Here is an 18,942-nt window from a genome sequence, read left to right as displayed (position 1 = left end):
GACATTATTATATTTATCTCTCGCTCTTTCTCTCTCTCTCTCGATATTTTCGTTTCAATTTTACTTTTCGACAAAGAAGAAAATGTCACGGGGAGAATCCAAATTTTAATGTCTTGACTGTTATTTTTTTTATTCCGCTTCGTTAGAACTGCTAATTAAACGTTGGCTCGGTGTAACGTACAATACGTACGTTCCAGGATCCCGCCGTGATATAAACGCGAATATGCATCTCGCGCCACGCCTGTTTTGTAGCACGCGGACGCGCGCAACAAAGGAAAGCGTAAATGGGGACTTACGGGCGATGGTGGGCTGATTTATTGCCGAATTGACTATTCATCTCCTTCGCCAGAAGAACCTCCACGCGTAAGAAGTCTCGCGGTCATTAGCCCGCACGGCACAAACCCCGCCGTCTGAGCTGAAGAAAATGAGGAAAAAAAAAAAGGAATCTCTCCGCGCGCGTTGCCCCCGTCGGTCGTCAAAGAGTTAGCGGGAAGATTCGTAATGGAGATTCGAGGGGTCCGGACTGGTCTCCTCTCCTTGTTCAGGCCGTATTAGACTCGCACTTGGAACGGAGCTGACGAATTCCCGGGACGAAATTGACGTTAAGAAGGACCGGATGGTGGGCGGTTCTAATTTACGAGATCAATGTCGCAAACTTGTATACAAAGGGAGGCAAAAGTGGCTCTTTAAACAAAAAGAAACTTCAAGAACTTTTTTTTCGTGATTTCTACAGTACTCATATATTTGTTTGAAGGTTCATGAATATTGCAGAGTTTATTGCTGTTTAAAAAAGTTCTTGGCGGTATCAGTGGTGGGCGTAGCCGGGGAGAGAAGAGATGCAAAACGCACTTGTATTTAATTAACGAGCCTCTCCATATTCTGTAAATTTATTTACACGTTATTACTGACACGTGTAGATAAAAAAATAGAAACAAATATGTAGGGTCTTTGAAACTTATATTTTATTCTCATTCGCGAAATCTCTTTGAGTCAATATTTCTTTATCGCAAATTTGATTTAAAATTTGATATTCGACATTAAATATTTTTGTAACTCATACATAACTTCTTAAATCAAAGTTTTATTAATGTTTATTTAGACGAAGAATAAAATTCTTTACTTAATTTGACGTAAGCTTTAATCAAATTTCTTTTATAATTGTTTATAAAAACGCGAAGAGGACGCATACGACAGAATCCTGATAAGAATTCTAATGAATCGTTTTCAAGAACTGAAATATCCTGCGCATCTATAAATTCAAAAATATAATATTTCATAATTATAATGTTGGGGAGTTATTGTATGAGCAATATAAAATTTTGATAATATTTGAAAATCAGATTTGATAATTCCTGGTTACGCTTTCCTTGATGCTCGAAAAATCGTTTCGATCTTTAATATCCTCCAATATAATATAAGAATATAATTTTCCGCTGTATATAATTTTCTTCGCTTTATATTCAAAAAAGTTGATATTTTCTACCGATCAGCAAGTCGATATTTCTAAAAATGGTAGGATAATTTTAACTACCGAGAGTGCATCGGAAGGTTAAAAGAGTGCATTATGTTGAACTCCTATCGACGAATATTGACGTGCGCGATTCAAGGGGACGCACAAACCGTAGGCAAAAAAAAAAAAAAAACCGAGCTCCGGGAATGAGAGAACGGCCGTACAAAAGGAATTTAATTGGCACTAGGCCGTGGATCATCGTATATGTCGCAAATGTCGGGGCTTGCTCGTTCATTCGCGCGCGTGCGACGACGCGAGTCATCGATTGACGACCGTAAAAACGAGCGGCACTTGGCACGGAAATCTCTCGATGTTTAATTCTCGTTATCCGTCCTTTCATCCCATTTCCGCTTCATTCCCGTTTCCCGTCTCTTTGCTTTTCATTTCTGCGGCGGCGATTGCGTTAACCGCCGTTCAGTGATGGATTTAGGCTTAGAACTTCGCGAAACGTCCGATTATGGCGGGATATATCTTTTTCGAATCACGATGTAAATAAATAATAGGAAGAAACCATATAAATCAATATAAATTCGAAAACGTGATTAGATCAGAATGGAAGATTTATTTCGACGAAAATGAATTATATTCGCTCAATATGCCGCTGGTGAGAGAATTCGAAGAATTTATTTTAAGAAATATATATATATATATATATATATATATATATATATAAATATTGAGAAATTCAATACACATTATTATTTCTGCGAACAAGTGTCTTGCGCGTGTTTGTTGATGATCAAAATTTGATCTTTGCTTCGTATATCGCGCCAATAAATTCGAACGATTATCGAAAGAGGATATAATTAGAGTTTGCGAAATCAGAATGCCTTTAAATCCGTCACTGAATCTGTCCTCGCGATTGTGTGTAATATTGCTCGCGCACACACTGTCACGCGCGGACGCGTAAGTCCGAATCCTCCTTCGGCAAACTTTGTTCTATTCCCCTCATCCCTCTCCCTCTCTCCCTACTTCCTGGACCTTCCCTCCCCCCTCCCTCCACGACCCCGTCGAATCGCGCATGTTGATCATCTTCGTCGAGAGAGGAGACGAACGAGGAGAATATTCGCATGCACGATGCACTCTCGTCCGAAAGCTCCTTGAGAAGGGCGTCGAGATCGACGCGCTTTGATAATAAATAATTTTTTTATCTCTCTTGCGATGCCCGCGGAGGATATAGGCATGTCGACGAAGGGAAGAGGAGGGGGAGAATTGTAACGCGACGAGGCGTCAATCTGCTTTTTCGTTCGCGCAGGATGCGACAAATCACATCGAGGCCGTATTGTCTGGCCGCTCATTCAAGTATAGAAGAAGGTAAAGCGCGCGCGCGCTCTTTCAAGTATCTTGAATTGTTCAATACACATGCATTTATACATCTCTTTAAATGTCAACAATTTGAGATAAAATTTTTCCCTCTACGAAAATGATTGGAATTATTATACATTTTTTCATTTTCAACATTAGATTTCTTGACAAACTATAATTTAGCGTTTGATGTAAATAATTTAGTTTTCGAAGTGAAAAATTTTTACTCGAAATGAAATAAGAAATAAAATTGTTTATTTATTTTATTTGTGCCCTGAAAATTAAGAACAATTAATTGTAATTAATATTTTTTTTTTATTAACTATACAAATAATGATAAATCATTAAGAGGTTGATGTTTTTATTGCAGAGAAAAAACATCGATCTCACAAATATAGTTGGTATTTGTGCTATGTTACATTGTAATCACGATTATAATTTGTAACAAGATCTGAAGGAGTTAAATGGATTTAAAGATTGATTCTCTCTTTTCTCTCTTAAATTAGAACATTGTGGAGAAAATTTAACGATCGTACAAGAGTAACAGTTTTTTTTTTTTTTGGTCGATCAGAAGATATATAAATGAAATATTGAGTGAATTATGATGGAAAAGTTTCGATAAATAAGCTTTTAATCCGAAATCCTATTCATCCACCGCAGAACAAACGAGAAGAGATGTATAAAACGAGCGCGATAAATTCTATCGCAGACGAATCTGTGCACAAAACACGTACATTTCCGGAGTTATTAATAACATTTATCAAACAGCACAATGAATATCGCTGCCTGTGGCAAAAAGGACATCTATTTCAGGAATATACACACACACACACACACACATATATATATATATATATATATATATATATATACATAGTGGCCGATGTCAAATGGTTGAAAGTCTGTTTTTTGCGATATCGTCGAACGATATCGACAAGAGATCCTTTCACAGGACTTACGAGCCGCGCGCGCGGCTCGATAAAAACGCGAGGGCCATTCGCTTTTTTTTTCGAAAGGATAGGACGCGATGGTCGGTGGACGATATGTTTTCTGCCGCTGTTAATTCACCAATCGTTGAAAGCGAGCGTCATAATTTCCGTTGCCATGCGTTTCGCCCGAAGCGATATTTCTTCCGCGTTCCTCTCCTTTGTCCGCCGTCGCGCGGGCAACAAAGGACACCGATAATTGCAAAATCCTGTATACGCGGCCGTCCGAACGATCGTTGTCGCATATGTTTCGTTGGCGAACAAACGACAATATGCGCCTAGCCTGGCCGCGGTTGGATATTGTTACGGACGGTGCTTAATTTCTGCGGTAACGACGCGAACGACCGGTCGCACTCTTATGATTTTTCGGCTTGTTGGCGATGGCGATGGCGAATTTTCGTCGTTGGTATGGAAAAATAGCACCTACCTACTCCATGCTAATATTTTTTTATGAAAAAAATTTTGTTGCCCATATTTCACAAGTCTTGCTTTTATTTTAAATAGGAGAAAAAATTAATTTAACAAAAATTAATCGAGATCTAATGTTATATTTAAAAGGGATCATTTTTTTACGCTCTTTATAAAATATATTGATATCGATTCAAATATCAGCTTTTTTTTTTTTTTTTATCATTATCTATATGCGATATCATAGTAAATAGTTGGTCCGTTTTTAATTTTGTCATTTAAATCTGTCGTCATACATTTCGAAATAGTTTGTGAATCTGATTCTACTTGCGGACTGACGCAAATTTATAAAAGAAGTTATAAATTAGATATGATTACGTATTTCTAACCGCTAATTAAACACTGATTAAGTCAACAGTAGAGAGAACAGAGTATTCTGATACTTGTACAATAGTCACGTGCTCTCCCTCAACTTGTTACACTAACTCTGCTGGTTAGTTAACTCTTCTTGTTCGAAACAGTTGTAGGGGATATTGTCGGTGGCGCGAGATAAGGCGATTACGGCCAAAGAACCTAAACTGCTACAAATCTAAAGAACCAGGTGTTGTCATTGTGTGGAAGAGGGAAAGAACGCGGAGACTACGTAGCAGTTGTCTCGTTGCCTCTTGTTTATCAGCTTGTTTGTTCAAAACTGCAAGCATTCTGTTTTCTGTGTAAGCATCTGGCAAATGATATATATATATATATATATATATATATATATATATATATGTGTGTATCTTCGAATAAATAAAGACATAAATATTATCCAAGTAATTAAGATATCTGATTTTTTTTCATACTTTACAAAGTTCTCTATATAAGAATTTTCTTACTCACTTGATGTGTTCTTATTTTTAAATAATCTTATTTTCTTCTTAATTAGATACGATGGAGATTGAGTCGGTATCACGGGAACCTTGGTGCACATCAAGGTTTTATTTAAACAATTAATTTATTTGCGTATTCGTTTTCGCGACTACGTATAATTAATCGTTCGCACGCGCGTGGGTTATTTTATTTTTTACTTTTTCTTTCTTTCGCTTGTTACCCGCCGTGAACTGCGACGAGAGTTGGTCGGCGACACGCGAACGAGTAATTTGCGCGTTAGGCCGCACCTTTATCGCGTTCTGCGTTAATATGCCCCTAGCAATCAGGCATCGGTCTATATTCTATATTAAACGCATTACGAGCCGTCGAAATGACTCGGTAAATTATCTACAGAGCCCTTGCTCGCGGCCGGCGGTCGCGGCAATACGCGAATCCCGCTAATTACGACGAGCTTACACACGCACCGGACGATTAATTAGACAAATTAATTTAGTAAACTGTTAAGAGCGATCATCGCGACGGTATAATCGATCGGCGATACGCGGGAAGTGTCATCTATCATAACGTATTAATCGATGAAGTCGATATTGTATGAGATCTCGTAAATTGACAAATATGGTTGTCATCATTTATTGACGATTGCAAGCGATGTGACAATAATTACGAAGCGAGATAAAATTGTACGCGATGTTTACAGAATCAAAAATTAATATCAATATTTTCCGAATTTATTTTGACAATTTATTTTTTTACAATAATGTCCATTTATCGAGGAAATAATTCTTCAATGACGCGACGTCACGTTTATTCGCGATATCACACAATCATCTCGTCGACTAACTAAAGTTTACATAGGAGATATATGGTATGTATAGAGCGGAGGTGGATACGATGACAAGGTATTATTGATTTCTGTTTGATTGTACACAAGCAGAACAATAATTGGCCGAGATTCGAACACAATCCAAATGGCAAGGCAAAATGTATTACCACACCGTAATGAAAATTGGCCGTTGCGAGGATTGTGGTCACCTCCAATAAGATCACGAGATTTATTAACAGTTTGTTCTGGTATTGTTCCGTAAATTACCATTTCTGCTAATACCGTCTCGTGATTCGTTTGCGAATTCTGGCGGGACGAATCAATAATTTTCCATTATTTTTAACCATTCTTTTTCGGAATAAATTAATGTGCGCGATGTGTCTATCGTCAGTTTGTTTTCAGCGATAATTACAATATTAAACCAATAATAAACCAATAAAGCAAATGCTTCAAATATATATATATATATATATAAACGTTCTTTTGTGCGCGCGCGTGTGTGTGTGTGTGTGTGTGTGTATGGTGTATATATATATATATATAATATACTCATAAAATATATTTTGATAAAAATTAAAATTTTTTTTAATACAATAAAGTATACCACAAAACGAAATAGTTAAACTTTCTCGTATTAAATAAACGAACAGTTTTCTTCCTCGAAATATGATTCGCATCACCATTTTGTCTCATAGCATGTAAATCCGCTCAACTTGCGACAAAGTTAAAGGGATGCTTGACGCGATCATAGAACACAATGGTTTCTGTTCCTTTTTGACGTCGTAATGTATGTATACGTGTATAATAAAACAATGAACAACACACGGCGAAAAGCCAATCGCATTGGTTCCATTGTTTCGGCTCTTCGCAGGTACAAACTGTTTGACCGCCCGGTATTTGTAAAAGGGTTGTGGGACGGGCGGGTGAGTCGATTGTTTGCCCGCTCATTTAACGGTTGGGGGGGCTCGAAGCGCGCGAAACCAGACGAACTTGACGTTCGGGCGACGCAGGTGAATAAGCAACGCACAGGAACCGGATATGAGCTCCAGTCCCGATCGCAACGCGTGATAAGTCAGACCGTCACGTCGGCCGTTCTTCTCCTTCGTATATAGCGATCATCATACTTCAAATGCATTTATATCGAAGATTGAAACTACTACATAGTTGAATATATTGCACTATTACAAACTGTTATGTCAAACTGATTATACTCTTTTTTTGATATTTACACCACGCGATTAGGAGAAAAGGATGGTAGAAAAAGCAAAGTAAATTTATTATCAAAATTGCTTGTATATAGACAAGAGTTGCAAATTTTTTGATCTTTTCTCTGATTTCCCCCCAGAGAGCTTTCTTTCTAGATACTTTATAGCTTCAATAATATTCCAAACATATATCAGCCTCGTTTCCTCGATTTATGCATAACGAGGAGAGCATCGATCGTTAATTCAATAGCTCAATTAAACGATATCTATATAAATTGAATTTTTCATATCTATACTTGATATGATATTCATATTCGATATTTATACCTTGCGATTAAAAAAAAACTGAATAGATAGAGAGTAAAATGAATATAATTAGAAATGCCGTATAAAGATAAAATTTACAAGCTTCTTAATTTTTTCTCCCATTTTTCCCAGGGAAGCTTTTCCCAAACACACTTTATAGTTTCTACAGGATGTCTACTTCCTGGGAAAACATGGAAAATTTGGAATTCTCAGGGATTTTTTGGGGGATTCAGAGAATTAGAAAAAAATTCTCTAATAATTTTGCTTTTATATTATAAGTAGTAGGCACAATCCGCCGATAAGCCAAATTGTGAATTATGTGTTATGTGAAATATATTATAAATACATATCTATCTCTATTTATATATTCAATGTCTTAATGAAATATTAAATGTGCAGTATATTTTTTTTATTTTAATTTTTAATAATAAAAAATGAAAATATTATACAAGTAAAAAATTTTTAACTTAACAAAAAAAGCTATTAATTTTTTTTTGTACATTTGTAAATCTAGCACTTGAAACTTAAGTGCTTTTTCCTTCGTATGAAAAAGATTAGAAAAGGCGTACAATAAAAAAATTTATTTTAGGAGATTGCGTGAAAAAATCTTTAAAATATTTTCTTTACCTAGAGTTTTGAACAAAAATATCTGGAAGATCAGGGAATTTTTTTATAAGATTTGAGTAGACACCCTTTCTTTCTATAACATTTCAAATATGACAGTCTCCAATTTATGCATAATGAGAGCATCGATCATTAATTCAACTGCTGAGCCGAACAGCGAGCATTCCCATTGCGTTCATTAGAGCCCACATAGTGCATTCTTACGGTTCACGGACAACGTCTGCACAGACAACAATGTAGGTGGATCGTACTTGTCGTTTCCGGCGGACGGGTCTGTTAAAGCTAAAGGCTGCACTTTGGCGCGCCGCGCAGCTGTGCAACCTTATATTCCTATCCTTTATGAGGTTTATCCGTTACCGGATTACTATCCTTTAATCTTACGAGATTCGTCAGTCGCCGAAAGTTGAAGCTTTCGTTTGATGTGTCATACACAGTGCCCACGAAGAACATATCTTTCTATGGCTATACAATCTCATTAGCGAAGTATTTTTTGAAAAGTAATTCTCGATTTAATTCACGAAATAAGAAGCTCATCAATTTTTCATCCATTTTATTTGTAATATTTATCAATTTTCAATATTATTATAATGCGAAAGAAAGGAAAAGTCGATATCGAAAAGTTCGGAAAATGATGACTCGAAAAATTTTTTTCAGATGCAGTTGACTTTTCAGAGATCTCGACTAATTAAACTTTCTTAGAAAAAAAATTTTTTTTTATTTTTTATTCTTTCGGATACTTTTGTACGAGATATCCTACTTTGATCGACTTTTAAAATCGTCTTTTAGGAAGAGTGTCTTCCGTGGCTTTTACTGGCTCTTATAGTACGTATTTACTCTCGCGATTCACTTACTAGTAATATCGACGAGTTGCTTCGGTAAACTCGCTGATGTTTATTCTCGCTGGCAACCACGCGGTACTAATGATTTAATTACATCTGTGAAGTAACGCTGTTGCTTTGGCATATTGCAACGCTGTTTATATTACACATAATCACATTATATCGAAGTTCTTTTTATTCTTAATCCTTCTTCTTCGTTACCTCAATATACCTGTCGCAATCTTATCGCTAACTTTATTTCTCCGGAATCGTCTGGTTTAGTAGGTGGCCTACTCGCATCGCATCAGAAGAATGTGCAGCTGGATGCATTATTTAAAAAGGAACGTGCAGGAGAGATGCCTTGCATAAAGAGAATTGTTTAGTAGTAACATGTGCCACTTTCGCGACCGTATTATAATAGCTGTATAAGAATTAATATTACATTAAAGTATATTAATTTTTTACATTACGAGAGTATCGTAATCAAATTACTTGAGAAGATATAACCGTAGATTGCTGTTGGAGAATAATTCATAGGTGGCATAGACGTATGGCTAGCGTACGGCAAACTCTGCTTGCGAAGACAAATTTACATCCTGTCCTGCGTGCAGCTATCGTGCAACGTGTCCTGCAACACACGCGTATAGCCGTGTATCTGTCGTATAAAATCTCTCGACGGTCGCGGGCGTATTATTCGGCAGATGCTATCGTTTCCGGACGATAGGGCGGTCGAATTATGCCAATTTTAGGCAAATTGGGCGACTGCAAGCCGTATATCGTAGCGACAGCTGCTTATTTTCACGACGCATATACCGGGGAAGGAGGAGAGGAAGGAGGGAGGGGGAATAAAGCGTGATATCCCGGCAGAGAAATTATGTTTCACCCTTGAGAAATTGCGGTTTATGTACCCGATGCGCGAGGTCACGGTTTTTGGCTTCGCCGATGTTCCTCTGTGGCCGACCCTCGTTCCAATTTCACGTAACGCAGCCGGAAGTTGGAGCGCGTAATTCATTGGCGTTATTACGGCTTAAATTTTTCGTTTTATAACGAGGGCGAAATGCATTCTGTAGGACCCAAATGATATTGCGCTCCTAATCCCATTCACAGTGGGAAAGGGCTTTCCTTTTTCGTGGAATATTTCCGCGAGTCATCTTACCACTGTGATTTTAGCAATTTTAGTTATTTATTCTTGATTATTTTACAGAAAGAGATAAGCAAGAACGACGCGTATTACAGTTTTAGAAAAAATTTTTCCACGGCATAAAGTCATCCAGAGACAATTCGATCTCAAAAGAATCGGAAAAATACATTAAATTAAAAAGTAAAGAAACGCAGTAACAATATAATAATAATAATGAGCATTTTAATTTTCTTTATGTATATTCTCAAGTATATTTTATATATTAATCGACTTTACATTTAAAATTTATTATGGATTTTAATAATATAAGATATAAGTATATCTTACATAGTATACAGGGAATGTCGGCAATTTTTTTTTTTTTTCATATATGTATAAAAATTTTTGATTGTAATGTAATTTAAAAAATTTGATTCTCCAACGTTTTCTTCAAAACTTCAAGTTTCTGTACTAATTTCAAAATTAAAATGTTATAAAAATAATTTCGAAGATCAAGATATCTTTTTATCTGCACTAATAATAAAATCGATGATAAAATTGACTATAATCGCATGATAAAAAAAGTTATAGTTAGGATACTCATTTTTATAGTCATCATCATCATCATTTTTATAGTAAATTCTATTATAATACTAGTAATATCAACCACACATGCATGTACTATACACTATACACAACCATATACTATAAATTATAGTGAATTTATAGTAATTTCAATTATATTTTTTTATCAGCGTGTTTGCGCTCCCGAGACTTAATTCTGTGATATGTCTATTGTTTCTTAAAAAGATTCGCAGATTAGGAGATCAACTCACGTACCGAATTCTAGGAACACTCCATATATATAAAACGCAATGTCCATTTGCGGGGTCGCATGTAAACTGCACCTGCTTAGCTAAGGAATAAACGATAAAAGTTTTATGGCTGAGACAGCGCCCTAACGCTACGTGCACTTTCGGAGCACGCCATCTTCGGCCCCATCTCTCTCCACCACCACCTGTCATTCTAATAAATTTTACCGTGCTCAGCCTGTGTAACGTCGTCGGCTACGGTTATCGGCAGATAGCCCTGGTTATGAATCGTAACAATTCACGAAGGTCTCTCTTTGTCAAAACTTTCTGCGTTCTCCTCGCAAATTCAATTTGCCCGATCGCGAATATGGATTACAGGTCTAAGACATATTACTGTGCGACGTGTTGAATTATTATGCAAATTTATTAAGAGCACATCAGCTGGCGCGCTCGAATTTTCCAGGTCGCTTAAAACCGTCTCACATTGCTGCTAACTGAACTCTAAATTCTAGTTACCTCTTACGTGCAAGGTTCTCACATTTTGACCTAGAAAATACCAAATATTCCTTTTGTCTTAATTTTACAGATATATTTCTGCTCATTTTAATAATTTAAGAATTGTTAAGAGAAGATACGTCATGTTTCTAATCAAAATATAATTTTCTGATTAAAACAACATTTTATATATAAATAAATCAATAAGATAAATCAGCTTTTTATGATATTAATTTTAATATTAATCTAATATACGACATTACGGACTAATAATTTTCCTATCTTTCAAAGAAATTGCATTTCCATACAATTGCCCATCATGCACAAGAATATCGCGTTACCTTCGTCGAATCACGGTAATCGACCTCCTTCGGTAATTCGCCATTGAAAAATCATCGATCCGTGTTCCCTCGGGGATAGTTTTTCACTCGAGCGAAATATACTTACACGCGAAAGACAAAGGGATTCGATTAGAGACATGCACTTTGTATATCGTATAATTTTATATGTTTATTTCTGTGCAACCTAACATTTATTTAATTACATAAATGCACCCGATGAAATCGCCATTTTTGCGAAGTCATATTTTAGTCATATTTTTGTTAGAGATATCTCGTTGTAATAAACAAAATTCCTGTTACAAGCACAGTAAAATTATTTTAATATACACTCATGTTTGCAGTAATAGATGTGATATTATATGCTACGAGATTCACTACAGTTTATACTAGAGAGAAGGAAATTCCATACCTCAGGATATCAGGTATTCGATAACATACATCGAGCGCGGATCTAATATTTACAAAATCTCGACGGTATTTAATAACTATTGAGCATAGAATCCCCGTGCAAAGAACAAAACTATCCGAATGAGATGAACCAGAATGAAGATAAATTCACTAGAGAATCCTACAAACGCGAGAGAGGTATTACGGGAGATGAGTCGCGGTATTACTCGAGTGCAATATAACTTAATTAGTGTACTAATCCTCACGTTTAAGCTCATTAGTTGGCCAGCGGCTATTATTCGTCAAGTTTTTCAAATATTTCTTTTTCTCTCTGATTTTACAAATAAAAATATTTATATACGAAAATAGATAGAAAGGAATATAAAAATACTATTGTACTTAAATTGTGTATTATTATTTTGAAATTTTGATTTCCTTTAATTGGTAATTTATCTACTGGTTTAACGGAATTAATAGAATTTAATGGGTTAACGTGACACGTCATCCGATTAGAAAACGTAACGTTATCGAAGACACCCGTTATATCTTTAACAGAGTAATAACCGAAGATAGCGGGTCTCTTCGAACACCTGCATCTGTTAGAGACACTCGAGTTAAAGTTAATCTGACACAATCCGCTATTTATAATAATTTCATTTTCATTGTATTTTACTTTTTTGCATTCGTCCGATATAAACGCGAGTGATCTACAATATATTTAAAGATTAATTCTGTTTGAAAGTAGCACACTTATTGTCAAAAAAAAAAAAAAAATTACGGAATCCCTCTCCCGTCCTCCCGCCTCTTATTGATCGCGAGCATGTCCATCCGCGTCACAATTCGACAGCGACTTAAGCGGCTTGTGTGCGATTTCACGACGTTCTCCCCCCGTTACCTGAGTATAATTCCTATCGAGCATATTATCCGCGCTCCCGGAACGTCCGGTATTTCTGCGGCGGTGTGTCTGCGTGTGCATACGCGCGTCGCCATGAGATGCGCCATGCGTGCGGATTCGCGCGCGCAATATTCACCTGGCCGCAGTCGGACGTGTGTGTGTGTGTGTGTATGTGTATATATATATGTATGTATACATATGTGAGTATATATATCAGCACATAGCTATCTATATGTAAACGTGACATGCGAAATACCGTATGCGGAATATTTACCAGAACCTACCTCAGATGTTTGGATCCCTTAGGGCAGCGCGCGTATCGCGAAACCTGCTCCAGACAACGGATTAACTCGGTTTAATGCCTCGGGGAAAAGCAAAACAACGTGTCTCATGCTCTACGGTAACTGTAAATACATAAAGACAAGAACATTGTCACGTTAAACCGTACTCGAGGCAAGCTCGCTTCGTTTCACCATGTATAAAAATCTTGCTTTGATTCCATTTTCTGTATTATATAAAGCTATATGAAATAATCGAAACTATCCAGAAAATTAAGAAGAATTCGTCTTGTTTCTTCGAAAATTTTTTAATTGACATTTCTCACGAAATAAAAATTTCTCGTTATTATTTATTATAATAAAAACAAAACACATAAGAAGAAGAAGAAGAAGAAGAAAAACAGATAAGATGACATCGCGTTGATAGGAAATAAAAAATATCCCAGTTAAAACAATACTTTTCAGCAGCAATTGCAGTAACAATTTCAGTCGAAATTTCCACGATGTGTTTCCGACTATGCAATTGTATTGTTCCAACGGCTAGTAGAGAAATCGCGATAATAGGTTGACAACTTTCCTTCGCACAGATATTTATCTCGGAATTACCATATCACGGTCCCTTGAGGGCTAAGTAAAGCCAGACGTAATCTAGACTCATTAAGCAGCGAATAGGAAGTACAAAATGAGATGTATCTTTTTGAATATATCACTTTTGTATATTAATAAATTTTCAATCAGTCGTAATAATTAACAGTTGCATATAATATCTGACAATAAATTAATTCCGATATTAATAAATTTTGCAATAATAATAATAATAATAATAATAACAATAATAATAATAATAAAGATATACTTTATATATAATTACAAATAATAATTGATAATTAATCTATGCATTATAATAAACATCCGTACGTGATACAAATTATAATAAGCAATAATCGATAATTAATTTCTCGTATAAAGCACGTTCCGAGTATAATAAATGTAATAAATTCAATCATCTAAACTTATTGTTAATCATTTTTCGAACCATATCGCGCCGCACATGTGTTTGCCCCTTTCGCTATTTTATTATAATCAATATTTTTTTTATTCGCGATGCGGAAACGCATTTATATCGCGGCGGTAGTTTCGCTCTCGAAGTTACCTGGCGGAAATGCGCTCCCTATCGTATATATCGCGGGGGGTTTTCGATCTTTGGCTTTCACGTGGGGTGCCTCGCGATCGATGCCCCTCATTCCACTAGGTGGGAGGGGGAGGGGGAGGGAGGGACGTCAAATTCACCGCCGACGCGGCATGACTCAACCAGCCGACCCATACATAATTTATCTAGGCTTAATTAGTCGCAGAGGGGAAGGAGCTTGAAGAGAATACTATAGAAAAATGCTTTCCATATATAAATATCCGCCATTGCCGTTAAATAAACCGCACATAAATTTGTAGATGACTTTAGCCTTTCTCTCTGTCTCTCGCGGGGGCGCGTTAACAGTCCGTCCTCTTCCCCGATTTGTCTCCGCTCGATCGGAATGAATTCGAGACGACGAGAGATGACTTTAACTAGGGAACTCTCACAACTGTCTCTCGAGTTTACTAAGCTTCAAGTGTGTCGCGTAGAGTAGCTCGTGATGAGAGACATGTACTTCCTTGCGCATACTATAATGCAGGCTTAGAGATTGAAACTAATTTCATATGTATTGTCTCAAATATCATGGAAACTATATAAGTGAATGAGATAATATTTGAGACACTATTTAATAGAAAAGCGTTGTATAACTATGCATTTAGATTTTTTTTTTTTTTTTTTTTTTCATGATTTAATTGAAGAAAGAGAGAGAAAAGAAATTTTTTTTTTTTTTTTCAATTTTTTTATATTCACGTTCATGTGAAAGAACGAAGTGTCGAATTATGAAAAACTTTATGAAAATGTGCTTCAATTACTAAAAAGCTTTAAATATTATGAATTACATATGTATGTGTCTTTTATATCTAATATATTTACTAAAATATATATATATATATATGCGTAATATGTCTATAAAAACTGTAAAAAAATGAAAGAGCGTTGTAAAAAATGTTCTTATAAGATCACTTTAAAAGATGATATTCTCAAAAAATATTCGCGATAGAAGAAATTTCCGATACACGCGTACATACACAGATACAATCGAGAATCACTCTCGGTTATATATTCATTGCAGAGCTTTACTTATCGAGTAGCTCTTTCAAAGATGTTCTCGGGTGAGCATGCGGCATAAAAAAGGATTCGTTTACTATCGATGAGGGAAACAGGTAACTGTTCGACATTACGACACGTGTCTCTACCCGAGTTTAAAGCCGAGTAGCTTTTTATCCAGCCAGAGGCGCGGGCATACGTTTTCAACGGTGGGTACACAACAACCGCATTCGTGCATTCGGCTGATTTTATTCACCCGCGAACCGTAACAGGTATGTATCCACATCCGTTTGATATACGGCGCGATGTAAATTCCTAGATAGAAATCGATATCAAGCTCTCGCGGAGCCCCGGCTAATATTACGAGTCCGTTTTTATAGGATTCGGGCGGGAGCCACTTGGCGCTAAACTTCTATCAAAAGACGACTTAAATTTTTTTTAGAAAACTTTTATTTTTCGCGTACGTACACTCCGGTGTAAAACTTGGCCGGATACCTTTTATTTATGGACGTACAACGGTTCGCTCGACTGATTAGACCGTTGCGATAAATTCGCGCACGTGCATCGTCAGTATCCGCATGAAGGAAAAATAAACTTACATCCACGGCGAAGATTATACAGAGCGATTTAAAAATTATATAAAAATACGACGAATTACGTAAAATATTTAAGTCAGCTAAGAATCCATTTAAAAAAAGATGATTTGTGCGCGCGCGATATTTTCTTTTACTTTGAGTTATTATTTTTGTATTTATATATTAAATTTTAAAAGAGAAATAAAAGAGAGATAGAAAAGTATGAGCGATAACAGTTGGCGCACATTTATTTCGTATTAGTTTGATCTGATCGTCAAGTTTTATTAAACTGAGTTTGCACGATTCTCATGATCGCTGATTTATTTGACGATCTTGATATTAGGATCAATTTATTTTACATGCACGACCGTGTATTTAGGACTCGTATCGAATTTTATTTCCAGTTGTAGCTGGATGATTCATTAATACGCCGATGAAAATGAAGGAGAGCGTGCGTGCGCGAGGGGTATATCGAAACCTATCTTAGGTCGCGCGCGGCTTCGCTATCAAGCACTAACATTATTTCCCGCTGAAGAGAACGAGCTTTGCCATGACGGAATCCCGTTGTACGAGTAATCGATCGGAAAAGACTCATCGAAATTTTCTTAAGTTATCGTATCCGCGTTTGAACGTGATTTGCGACTTTCGCTTTGAGACTATTCCTGCTTGGATTAGATTTTGATTAGAGGGAATCATGTGGAATAATCCCGCATGCTTTTAGAATTATGTACAAAGCTAATATCAATACACTCTTCATAACAATAAGATAGTTCAATTGTTTCTAAATTTTTAATATTAATAATCTTAAAATGGAAATTTTTGTGGAAGAGAAAAAATTTTTTCAACACACAGTAGTAAAAACAATAAACGACACAAATAAAAAGTTAATAGTTTAATGATTAAAATAAATCGCACGTATATATGTATAAATAATAATCTCCCAACATAAGTAAACGAGAGTATAGGTAAATACAAATAAGTAGATTAGAGAGATCTCTGTTTGAATGTCGTGCATAGTTGTAGGATTCTTCTGTCATGACTCATAACTTTGGAAATCGCGACGACCGTCCGAGCGATAAATTTGCTCGAAAGCGTTTCGACATATTCGCTACCGAAAGTTTAAGCGGATGTAGAACGATGGATAATTCATCGCGCTACTTTCTGTGTTGGCAGCTTCGACGAGACGTCGATGGATAGCTGCATATTGGCTACCGTCGACGAGGGCCGCCGAATCAGTGACTCGTCAGGCGAGTCTGCGAAGGACGGTAACGAGGTGGAAGTGACGTCATTGGAGGAAGCCAAGTCGGTCATAGCGGCACTCAGGGCGAGGCAACGGGCACAGGCCCACCAGATGCTCGCCTGGCGGAGGACCCTTAAGTTGCAGGCAAGTTTCAATTACGAAGAATTTTTCTACATACGAGGGCAATCCCATTTCCCTTCGTCCAGAACGAAGAAACCGGCCGAGTCGGGGGAAGGGGGGAGGGGGGGGGGGGAGGGAAAGGGCGAACGCGAAACGGATCGATCAAAGCTATTACTTCTGAAAACCATAAAACACGCTCGGCCCGAACCGATGTTACGGACAGTGAAATATTAGATATACAGTGATCCATTTAAATGCGAGCGGCTATGTAGCTTCGCCGCAGTTCGAAGCAGACGAGAAAATATTCTAAATAAATATTGTTCGCTTTTATACTGCTAGTAAACTTGTAATTGAGATATCTATTAAAGTCGTAAACATTAACGCGCAATTTCGCCGAGCATCGATCACTCCCGAAGCTCAATTTACTGGAAATGTTTTATCTTTCGTATATAAAAATATATTCGTAATGAAAAGTCTTTCTGGAGTATTTCGTAAAAAAAAAAAAAAAAAAAAAAAAAAAGAGGACTAATCCCCGAATTTTATGGGACAGTTCGTCGTGTTAAAATACTCGTCGATTTTCAGCGTTCCGTATAATAATTCTGCATAATTCGTTTTTATTGTATAATGCCGATGGAAAAAGACTTTTGATGGATGAGCAAAACTTGGCACTGCTGCCACGGAGTCATCGCCATAAAAGATCCCCCGTGCACCTTCGAGACAAGCCACTCGAAGCATCTCGTGACATCCTACAATTTCGCGTCTGACTTTGCGTGATTACAGACGATTCCCGGTTTGCGAGGTAGCTCCGTGCAAAAAAAAAAAAAAAAAGATTCCCCGACTAGATTCGTCGGAGATCCGCGGGGGGAATAATTGCTACGAAATGATCCTCTTTCTCAGACTATCCGGTATTAGTCGCGCGGGGTAGTACTGGCTGGAATATGGCCGATGCAGATTATGGATAACGACTTTTCGTGTACTTTTGTCGAATCTAAACGAGGAACTATTAAAGACATTGTGATTCATCTCGGGGCGGACTTTTTAATGCGTCTACGCACGAGCAAAACGCCCGGGCGTAAAAGGATTTTGAAGAACACAGATTTTTTTTTTTTTTTTTTTTTTTTTTTTTATAACTATCTTTTCTATTTATCTTTACCAAAAAGATTATTTTTCTTTGATAATGTATAACAATCTATTATTATAAATGAGATAATTCTCTCGGCATCGTATTATTGAATAAATTATTTATACATACTTATGTGTGCAACTATAAAAATATATATATATATTTTTTTTTAACGCAAACAATATTACTAATTTTAATTTTTTATTTTAGTTTTTTATTGCCTTATAAATTAAAGCGATATCTTGAAATTTATTTTTCTCCTATATCAATTGGTGTATTTTTTTACATAAGAGCTATCTTATCGAAAAACATATGCGTTCTGATAAATATTAGTTGATTAAGTTTCTAATTAAATAGTATAGGATAATTTCATATCACGCATTAAATAAGAAAATATATATCGAAGCTTCATTTCGTGTTCTTTTATGTCAAAAATACTTAATATAGTAATTCTTTTATGTCAAAAATACGTAATATTAGCTCTCTCTCTCTCTCTCTCTCTTTTTTTTTTTTTTTTTTTTA

The 18,942-nt window shown here is 36.3% G+C and overlaps 1 protein-coding gene across 5 annotated transcripts in view; it reads left to right on the top strand.

The window, feature by feature from the left end:
- LOC138935683 (uncharacterized) overlaps positions 1-18,942 on the top strand; it is a 133,379-nt gene that overhangs the window by 110,408 nt on the left and 4,029 nt on the right. For 3 of the 5 annotated variants that reach the window (XM_070300457.1, XM_070300447.1, XM_070300466.1), the window contains exon 3: positions 17,111-17,321. In XM_070300457.1, coding sequence (XP_070156558.1) covers positions 17,111-17,321 — 211 coding nt within the window. Of the gene's footprint in view, positions 1-2,193; positions 2,825-15,387; positions 15,635-17,110; positions 17,322-18,942 lie in introns of those variants that run through there. The other 2 variants (XM_070300483.1, XM_070300475.1) reach the window with 2 other exon arrangements.

This window comes from Polyergus mexicanus, unplaced genomic scaffold (assembly GCF_030449975.1).
Source record: "Polyergus mexicanus isolate NDT 795.1 unplaced genomic scaffold, iyPolMexi1.0 SCAF_1, whole genome shotgun sequence".
NCBI classification, from domain to species: Eukaryota; Metazoa; Arthropoda; class Insecta; order Hymenoptera; family Formicidae; genus Polyergus; species Polyergus mexicanus.
The sequence above is the reverse complement of the archived record's forward strand: the minus strand, read 5'-3'. Positions and strand labels throughout refer to the sequence as shown.